The sequence below is a fragment of the Macrobrachium nipponense genome, chromosome 45 (assembly GCF_015104395.2).
Source record: "Macrobrachium nipponense isolate FS-2020 chromosome 45, ASM1510439v2, whole genome shotgun sequence".
In the NCBI taxonomy this organism is placed as follows: domain Eukaryota; kingdom Metazoa; phylum Arthropoda; class Malacostraca; order Decapoda; family Palaemonidae; genus Macrobrachium; species Macrobrachium nipponense.
Genome location: NC_061105.1, coordinates 14,803,216 through 14,814,257, shown reverse-complemented (window position 1 = coordinate 14,814,257; position 11,042 = coordinate 14,803,216). Strand labels below are relative to the sequence as shown.

The 11,042-nt window shown below is 35.7% G+C and overlaps 1 protein-coding gene across 1 annotated transcript; it reads right to left on the bottom strand.

Moving 5' to 3' along the window:
- Nucleotides 1-4,459: 4,459 nt before the first annotated feature.
- LOC135214183 (uncharacterized) lies at nt 4,460-6,163 on the bottom strand. The gene has a single exon (XM_064248252.1). The coding sequence runs from the start codon at nt 6,161-6,163 to the stop codon at nt 4,460-4,462; it is 1,704 nt and encodes a 567-aa protein (XP_064104322.1).
- Nucleotides 6,164-11,042: the final 4,879 nt, after the last annotated feature.

Genomic DNA, 11,042 nt, shown 5'->3' with positions numbered 1-11,042 from the left:
TATAGACTAAATAGCACCAAATTAAGGTTACAAGTTTTCAAGTCTGAATCAATTTTAATTAAATGTAGTTAAAGAAATTTACTTCTGAATAACTCAGTATTTTGGTGCATGTACTTATTACTACTAATAGGATAGGCCAGAAAAATGTCAAGTTTAATACAAGAGTGCAGCAGGAATGACACTGTTTTATAAGCTGTCAAACAAATTTTCCATTTCTTTGGTTAAATAACACCCTCCTAAAAGACACTGTTTTATGAGCTCAGTTAAACAAATCTTCCATTTCTTTGGTTAAATAACGCCCTCCTAAAATTGGTAATTTTAGTGTTAAAAAGTTTTATCAAATGAGACTTAATTTGAAAAGTAATCAAATAATATGAAATCATCCATATAGAACATTTCTTCAAGGGATGGGGTTGTCCCTCAACTTTTCTATTAAATAGTCATGTTATATGTGAAAATTGAGTCTTCCATGCTTATAAACATGATTAGTCTTTAATTTTGTGAATATTATTAACGAATTTATGTTAGATTTGACGGGAACTGTTAAAAAATGTTGGAGGTCCATTAAATGTACGAAGTTATTTTAGTCAATTCCATATTTAAAAGAGTGATGCCAGTTTTATATGTAATTATATGAGAAAATAACAGAGAAATTACCTTATCAATAAGTATTTACACGTAAATTTGCTTTTACGGCTCTAAGTTAAGAATTCAATCAGATACAAAGTCAATACCAAATGGCTAAAACAAGTGTATTTACCATAGTTAACGTCTCTTTGTTTCGTGTCCCATCGTTTTCTATGAGGATTAACTCGTGATAAAAGACTCGTTTTCTATGAAGCGCGAGAGAGAACCCCGAAAACGTTAATCTTAACCAGGATCCATACAGTATGGATCCTGATCTTAACTGACTTGAGAATTTTTTTCGGGCATTGTGCTACGGGAAACTAAATTTTTGCTGGAAAAGCCTAAGGTGTTTTCACGCAATGCCATGTTTCATTAGAAACACTGAGAGAAAACGTAAGCTAACGGTTTTCTCAGTGGTAGGTACGATAACTACGTCACCCCCTTCCCTTAGCCATACCCGTTTTCATTTGAAACTATCCTTAACACAGAAAATTAGGGCATCTCGAAAAGCAGGGGTTAAATACACATATGGGTATTACCGTCACGGCAATCAGCCGCCAGCTCATAAAACAGTCCTTGTGTCGGTGTCTAAGATGACAAATGAGTTTATTATATTTCCAGCTGTGGACATCCTACTTCCGGGTATCGCAATGTTGTGTCCAGTATTTTAAAAAATCGAATAGTATAGTGAATTGGATAAATAAAAATTGTTAGATGGTTTTCTTTATTGCCTCTCGAATCTTTGCAACTGGCATGTACACAATTTTTAAGGTACCCCTGACGTTATACTTAATTGGAATGTCCTCAAAGTCTTTACCAATTTTAGACTACCTGTTACAGTTATTTATATCTGAAGCATTTTTTTTTTCTTTGGTGGTATAAGTTCTAAAATGCAATTTTCTTTGGATTTTTGTATGGTGCTTTACGTTGCATGGAACCAGTGGTTATGCAGCAACGGGTCTAACGGCTTTACGTGACGTCTGAACCACGTCGAGAGTGAATTTCTATCACCAGAAATACACATCTCTCGCTCCTCAATGGAATGGCCGAGAATCGAACCCACTACCACCGAGGTAGGATTCCAACACCATACCAACAACGCCACTGAGGCGTTCGATATGATTGGTAGGTACTACTCATTAAAACATTTTGTTAGCTCTATTTTACGGTTTCAGGCAAGGGTTAAAGTTAGGGTCACTCGTACCTGCAATAAATTTTTTTGTATACCTATCAAAGGACATGCTCTGACTTGAGTGATTTATTTATTTATTTTTTTTATTTTATTTTATTTTATTTTTTTTTACTGGCCATTTATACAAAATTTGTCTTTGAGCAAGGCAGTATATCCTCCCATGTCCCACTCTCCCTTTTCCGCACCTTGAGACACTAACATGAAAATCAGAGGAAAAAATGCAATGTGCGCACGCACACAAAGATAGGAAACTTAGACACGCAACTTAGTGACAAATCATTGCAAGAGAGAGTGCGTGCGTGAGGTTAGGGCAAGCACTGGGATAGGCCCTTCAGAGTTGGCAATGAAATTAAGAGTAGGTACCTAGGTTTGAAAGGTGGAACAGGAGGAAAACCTCGCAGTTCCATTATTCATTGTTGCTTAGGAGAGGTTGGATAGCAAGATGGATGACAATATGAATGGAGGTATAGTAAGAGGAATGAAATGGGTTGCAACTGGGCCCCAAAGGACACAGGAAAGTCCCTAAAATAATCCCTATAACGAACCCCGTGAAAATAGACTAATTACTTCGAAATAAACTCGGGGTCAGCAGACTTCAAACCTTCACCAAAAAGGAAGTTATGTTCACTGAATAGTTAACTTACAAGTGTTAAATCAATTTAAGGAGGATTCAAATTCAATTCAAATTCAAAAAGTTTATTGATATACATCAAATGGAGTGTAGCAGCATGCTGCTATACTCACCTACAAAATTCAAAAGATTCCAGGCAAAAATCATAATAAATACGTAAATAAAAATAAAAACCAGTAATGAAAAGCAAATATTTTACATGAGAAGAATTTTAACCCAGTTATAATGCAAATTTTATACAAATAAAATGTTTATATACTAAAGCAAATTTCCAATAGGCAAAAGCCATACAAAACAAATATAACAAAAGTAAATGTTATATAAAAAGAAAAATGTTAAGAAAAGGTACAAAAAATCAAGTTATACAAAATCCTACTAAATGACAGGCAAATGGCTCACAATTATTTATTCCAAAATAAATTAGGAAATTTCTTGACAATTTTGGAGCATACATCATTTTTCAGAAAATAACACTTGATTTGTTACATCATCTATTCTGGGGTTACGAAACTCTGATAATTTATTACATTCCATAACATAATGTTGTAAAGTATGTTTCCGTAACTCACCGCATAATTTACATTTAGAGTTTTCATTATCAATGTATTCCATAGAATATTTATATTCCAAACGCAACCTCATTATTAAAGTATCTAGTTTGGACAGTGCCCTACCATATACAATATTGTTGTTTTCAGACACAAACAAATAGTGTCTCATACTGACACTACCATTGTTTAAAATTTGTCGAATTTCAGCCGTTTCCCACAAAGACCTCTTAATTTTTAGCCCTTTTTTTATTCTGCTCAGAGTCATTGTGCTTTCTGTATCAATATTATTTTTGTTTGTAGCATCCTTTGCCAAACTATCGGCCATCTCATTCAAATGAATACCAACGTGAGATGGTACCCAGTAAAACTTGACAATATACCCTTGATCTTCTATTGCATATACAAGTTCTTTACACTTACTTACTAATTCCCTGTCAACTGGATATCTAGAGTTAAGCGCAAGAAGAGCACTCTGGCAATCAACGAAAACAAACACGTCTTTCATCTTGTTTACTACTGAGGTTAACCCTTCATGAATGGCATGTAATTCAGCAGTAGTAGTAGAAGTTTTATCTTCTATTCTTTTTGACAGCGTCTCGTCAGTACTCACATCATTTTCATAATATTCCCTTATAACCACCCCACATCGAACCTTGATACCATTCACTGAACCATCACAGTACATATGTATACTATTAGTTTTAGGTAATGTGTTGATTTTAGACAGAATTAATTGTTTCAATTCGTATGTGTTGCACTCACTTTTTCTACAGTCAAGTTTACAAATGCTTAAATTAATTTTGTGACACAACCACGGCTTCATTGGAGCTATTCTTGTAATTTTACACAAAATTTTATAATATCATATTTCATCCGTAAATTATTCAGTTTCTTAAAATACATGTTATATTTAACAGGGCAAACTCTATTGCCTGAATAACTGTCAACAGCCCTCTATAAGGTTCTTTCTCCCCTTCTCATCATACGAAGAGCAGCCATAGCCGCTACCTCTTGTATTCGGTCAACAACACTCGGTAGATTCAATTCCAGTCTCATGATTTCAATCCTAGTACTCATGGAACAACCTAAAATAACTCTCATTGCCTTATTCTGGATTATTTCAAGAGGTCTCAACTCTGTGTTCGAATAATTCACAAGCACAGGTGATGCATAGTCTATAACTGAACGCACCGTACTGATGTACATCATCCTTAAAACAGGAATACCAGCACCGTTACCTCTATTTGCCAACACCTGTAAAGGTCTTATTCGAGCTAGACAAACATTTTTCAAGTAATTAGTTTCATCCGAGCTTTTGTTAAATCCAATGTACATACCAAGATACTTATAACTATTTACTTTTTCCAAAGTTTTACCATTTATGGCAACCGTATTACTATTAACCATCCTTGACTGAAATTTGCTCTTTTCTTCATTTATCACCAAGCCCATGTGCATTCACAAATTCTGTAATTCTGCCATAGCTCTTATTAAAATGGTTTCACTAACACACTGTATCAAAATATCATCAGCATAAACAATAATCTCAGTACCAGCAGGAAAATTATGCCTCGCAATTTTATCCACCAAAACATTAAAAGGGGTAGGACTAAGAACACCACCTTGAGGAATACCTAACTCCATCAACATTTCCTCGGACTCAGATCCTTGGAACCAAACTTTCGCTCTTCTTTCAGTTAAGTAACTCCTAATCCACCTCAGTAAAATTCCCCTGACACCTTTGTTGACAAGTTCTTCTAGAATAACATCACTGCAAGCTCTATCAAAAGCTCCTTTTAAGTCAACAAATGCTCTACATTTAACATTAGCATTACTTAAGGCTTTAATAACGCAGTCTGAAGTACTTTTCCCCTTTATAAAACCAAACACATTCGGGGATAATTGGTCACCAATCATATACATTAATCTATTTAATACAAGACTCTCCATTAATTTACACAAACAAGATGTAAGTGAAATAGGCCTATATTCTCCGTTGCTCTTCAGTATAGGTACAACAAGAGCTATTTTCCATTTCTTAGGGAGCCTGCCATTTTTATATGAAAGATTAATTAGATCTAACAAAGGACTATCCTCCATCATAATTAAACAGCTTATAATTTCGTACGTTATCCCATCCGTACCAGGAGCGGTAGATTTGCCCTTCTTCATATAAAACAACAATTCATCTTTTGTAGATGGCAAACAAGTCTCACAATTTATAGCCACGAGTTGTCTTCGTTTGTACCGCCTGTTACGTAAGCAGGCCTGAACACTGTTTGGGAGACCACTGTTACTTGCAGCTTCCGACAATTTCCTAACCAATTGGTTCGCTTTCCCATTCGGATCATGATGAGCCATGGTTTCCTTCCTTTTCTTTCTCACTTTATTGACCAAATTCCATACAGACCCAATCTCTTTAGTAAATGAAATATCTTCCAAGAACTTATCCCAATATTTACTTCTGACCGTCCCTCTTACCTCTGCTGTCCCGTCTGCTATCTGCATCAAGGTTTCTCTCCTCCGATTATCATTTGGATTCTTATTCCAATTACGTTGAGCTTTTCGAAGCAGTTTATCCCAACCCCGAACTATTTTGTCATTTGAATATACAGACTTTTTAAATGAGGAGAAGCCACCTTTTATAGGAGTATTTAAAATACTATCAATGACAGTGAGCAAATCTTCATAGAATATGTTTTCATCGTTTTGATGACCATTAACTTCCTTGTAATGTGTGTACCACTCACCAACTTTATTCATGAACTCTAATTTTCTATCAGGTTTTAAATGATAGCACTTCCTTTTTTTACTGACAAACATCTTGTTTATGCTTAAAGATACTTCTAAAGCAAAGTGATCACTAACAAGCTCAGTAACAACTAACGCATCAGCTGTACATTCAAACGTATTAAAAAGTACCGCATAATCAATTCTGCCACCTCTCACGTGCGTTGGTGCGCCATTCCCCGAGACTTTGACATTTTCCAATGAGTTGAGTATGTTATTTAACACAAAACCATTTCTGTTTTGGCTACCACTGCTTCCCAAATCATGATGGCGAGCATTAAGATCACCCACTAATAAACAGTACTCATTGAAAATAACCTTAGGTAAATTCTCAAGATCCAATTTATCAGCATGCACATACACATTGATCATGTAAAATACAATATCCTTCAAATATAATTTTACACACAAACACTCAGTGCCATTAATTTCTGTCGCTTCTTATAAAACAGCTGGTATATCATTTTTCACAAAGGTAGTTAGACCCCTTATATTTTTCTCAATATCTGCCGGAAGTTCAAATAATTGGAAACCAGCCCCATTAGCACCGGTTTCTTGCAAAGTTATAACATCGAAATCATGAGAAGAATCCAAGCATGAACATCGGTTCCTCTTTTTTGAAGACTATTTACATTCCACAACAGTGTTTTAAGACAAGGCCCCTCCATTTTGGTCAATTTCCTTCCTCATTTTTCTAGCAAAGGTAACCACATTCATTTTAAGATCTTCATCTGGCCGCTGCATCTACTCTAGTACTGCATCTAATAAGGAAGCAATGCTAACAACTAAGTTGTCACATCCTTTCCTTTCATTTGACAAATCTGTCCTTAATTCATAATTTCTGTCATAAATGGAGGTACCCTGAAACACATTATCAGTAGACATTAATTCGCCATTTTCACATTCTCTGGCAGACATAAGATCATCATAAGTAGCTCTATCTACAGTCTGAACCTTCTTTTGAATACTGACTTTAGTACCAGTACCCACATCATTCACTTCAGAAACATTCTCCTCCATTCCAATAGAAACGACTCTACCAGTACTACCATTACACACTTTTGACAGCTGATCACGCATGCTCAAGATTACCTTTTTAAGTTCTTCTATTTCTAAACGAAGTGTTTGAATAACACTGTCATGTTTATCACAAGCTAAACTACGACTAGAGGTCTCCCCCTTTTGAAGTTGCCTTTCTTCTTCTCTTCGTTCCCATACGTTTGTAACTGGCATAACAACCCCGTTTTCGTTCTTATTCAGTGATTGAGAAACTAAAGTACTTGGAGTTTTAACACCAATAACTGGCCTCTTTTTACACAACCAAGAACTAGCATTGTGGTCACCTCCACAATTGCAACATTTTGGAACAATTTTAACATTATTTTTTATTTTATCCAAGCATTCTTTTGAGTCATGACTTTTGCTGCAATATCTACATTTGAAGTTACTCTCACATTTATATATATGCAAAATGGCCCCATTTGTTACATTTAAAACATAACATAGGACTTTCCTTAAACAAATCGACCCGTTTATATCCAAGACAGGGAACAAATATTTTCTCTGGAACCTCACCTTTTATAAGTGCTATCACCTGTGGTTTTAAACTAGTTTCACCTTTCTGCTTAACCTCACGTCGTTTAGCTCAAACAACCCTTTCATCTACCAATAAATCATTTGGATCCATACATAAAGGGTAACCAAACACAATAACTTTAGTATACTTCCCATTATCCTTAGGTTTTTCTAACATAATGTCTTCAAAGCCAGTGGTTGTTAAGAAATTCACAGCATTATCATCCTTAACTGTTATATATGGTCTATATTTACCTTCCTTAAACAATATTTCAAAATTTGGATGTTTTTTATAAAGTCTTACCGTCCACTGCATCTTGTCATGATAATCCATTTCCAGTGCATTGGGAAAATACAATCACTTCCTTGAACTTGGTCCTTCATTATTGGCTGCATGACTATTACCCAGAATGATATTCGACTGCCATGTAGTACTAGGGCCACCAGTAGAATCATCAACTATCAAACTTGAACGAGTATTGTTATTCACAACTTTCCTACTCACTGCTCTTAGAGCCCTTACACACGAGGACACTAGTGTCCGCCACCAGTGTCGGACACTAGTTGCCTCCCATATTATCAAATGGAGCCTTTCACACGAGGCAACAGCAGTGTCCCAAGCAGACAACTTCCGGGCAACAGATATTTCGGTGTCTCGCTCCTGCAACACGTGGCGGACACCGCCATTCTTCCGACTGAGGTGTGTGAGTGGCTCACTAGTTGCCAGGTGGTGTCTTGAGCATAGTCTTTTACTATTGACTAAAAGATTTCCATCACTCTCAGCTACTTCCATCTCACTGACTTTTGTTTTCTTCGGTTTTTTCCTTCTCCTCCTAGATGTAGAAGCATAATTGATTTCATTTGTTTCACTAGTCGATAAAGCCAGAGAGTGATGGAAGGAAGAAGCAACAAAGAAGCCGAGATTCTGGTTTTTGTCAAGTTTGAGATGGTATGAGAAAGCCATTTATCTTATTATCCTCATATTTTGAAATATTGTAGTATAATTTTAATATTATATATTATTAATATAGCAAAAATATATATATAATGAAAATATATCATCGATTAAAATTACTTTTTTTACATTAATCATTGTAAAAGTCTCATATGAATGATAAATAACGGTTGGATCTCGGCGTGTTCCAAAAATTAATTATTCATTCATGAACATTTGAGTAAACATTGTGTTAGTACTGCTATGTTTGGTTACAGTTTTGTTAACCATAGGAAATTCATGAACTACTTTTTGAAATGAGTTGAGAAAGTGATACCGTAATGATGAAATGTGCAAAGTTCAATGCGGCTGTAAGGTCCAAGGGAACATCATCGTTAATATAAGATTAAGGTAACCTTGTTTACCTTCCCCTTCATTCACTGTTGAATGTCACTTTTGCTGTTCTCCGATCCGAGGAAAAGATCCAGAGCTCGAAAATGAAAATATTGCATTTATTCCTTTCTTTGCACAATTCCATCTACTGCATCGTTCACCATCCGCTCCTGAACCATTTCCAGCCTCTCTCTCTCTCTCTCTCTCTCTCTCTCTCTCTCTCTCTCTCTCTCTCTCTCTCCCAGTTGCCATCTTCCTTTGCTTAATGGTTTATTTATAGGAAGAACTTCAACCCTCACTGAGGCCTCTTCCTAACAGCGTTTTTTTTTTTTTTTTTTTTTCCGCACACGAGGCGGTCTCCGCACCACAGGTATAGCGGACGGAAACCGCCGATACTGCGGTCGCCGCATAGAGACCGATTACCTTTTTCTTGCAAACAGTCAACACTGAACAGTTTTATAGACTGTGAATGTGAGAAATTAAATGAATTTTACTAATGAATGTCTTTACAACAAGATTTGTGTATTAATTTAGTCGAATATGGGACTAATCTACAACGTTTGCCAACTTCATAAAATGACTTTGCTCAGTACTTCTTCAAGTTTTCAAACCTGTAATGATTGACATTGTCAAACTACTTTTTTTATAGGAATTCTTTGAAAAGTTCTCCTCCCCCCGCCCCACCCCCAAAAGAAACAAAATTAATGGTAGTTATGTCTGTTCCGATGGTGAGTTTTTTTAGGATAAAATCAGAACGAACCGGAAAAAAATGCTAGAGTATTAATGACAATAATATTCAGGGACTTCTCACGTTGCCGTAAACAGACAATTTAATGAAATGGGTGAAGGAGAGAGACAGGCAAAAGACATCCAAACGGACAGTGAGACAAACAAGACAAGGAAAAAACGACTCGACTTGGAGTTGGGTCTTGAGTTACAGGTGACGTTCGTCTGTTGTCTCGACGAACATAGAAGGAATCAAGTGAGACTTCAATAACATTTTACGTGTTTTTTTCTCTTTGTAAAATTTGTTAATTTATCGAACAGATAACATTCACTCAAGTAACAATAAGAGGCTGCTGTTTATGAATATTGCAGGCACACTCTCTCTCTCTCTCTCTCTCTCTCTCTCTCTCTCTCTCTCTCTCTCTCTTCCCTATGTACTGATTGTTTTATTTATTTATTGTTCCGTACAATAAATATGATTATTATATTCTGTAAATCTCAAGACGGATTTGTTTTTCCAATTCGGGACAAATCTTTATCGTATGAAACAATTAAGGTGTCAGTGAAACAGGACAAAGTTGAATAGGGCACTAATCTGAAACGTTTGTCATTCTTAATATTTTTAACAATATGTCGTGGTATATTTTTAATTTGAAATATTAAAGTGTCCAGTAAATATATATAAGTAAGCTATAAAAGTTTAATTACATAGAGTGTTAAAAACATTTTCATATAGATTATGAATAATGGTCGGATCTCGGTGTTGACCTTACGTTCGACACTTCTTGATTTGCAGTGTACATATGTAAGTGATTATATATATGGAATGTTATTCCATATATATAAAAAAACTAAAACTAAAGAGGTCAACCAGATTGCTTGCAGGAATGTGATCACACCAGAGACGATAAAGTATTGTAAGATGACGTATACAATAAAGTAGGCTAAGATGACATGCCGTCATTTGATTTGAAAACATTAGTCCAAGCTTCCTGCTTGAGACAACTACCGCGACCTATAATTCAAACGGCCTACGTGACTTGTAATGTGTCATCTGCATGTATGTTCATGTGTTCGAGTTACTGTCTGCTTCCTTTATGATTGTAACCGAGATGGTAGTCAGAATAGAGTTAGCCATCATCATTGGCAGACCTGTACATCTTTACCTAAGCTTCATCATATAGAGTTGAATTAGCCATCGTCATTAGAAGACCTGTACAATCCTATCTGATCTTCATCATGTAATCTCAGAGAACAGAACTATTTTTTATACTTCTTGATTTCTACTAGAAACCTCACATCAGAAAGATATCATCATGAGTTTAACACATCGTCGTCATAACGAAAGAAGATACTTACTTCGTTAGTTATCATGAAACCCCAAGATACTCCAATGAGTATGGAAGTGCAATACCAACCGACTTAGCGTAAGATTATCGCAAGTCTAACATTACCTCATAGGGCGCCTTATTATACAAGGCAACAGCCCTAATACATATCCATATCCGATTTATTTTTGGTTAGGATTTTAACCATAACAAAGACATTTAATGTACTAAGGTCAGCTGTTAATAACTGAAACGTTCTACTCGCCACTTTTGACTTCATTACAGTGTTACCAGA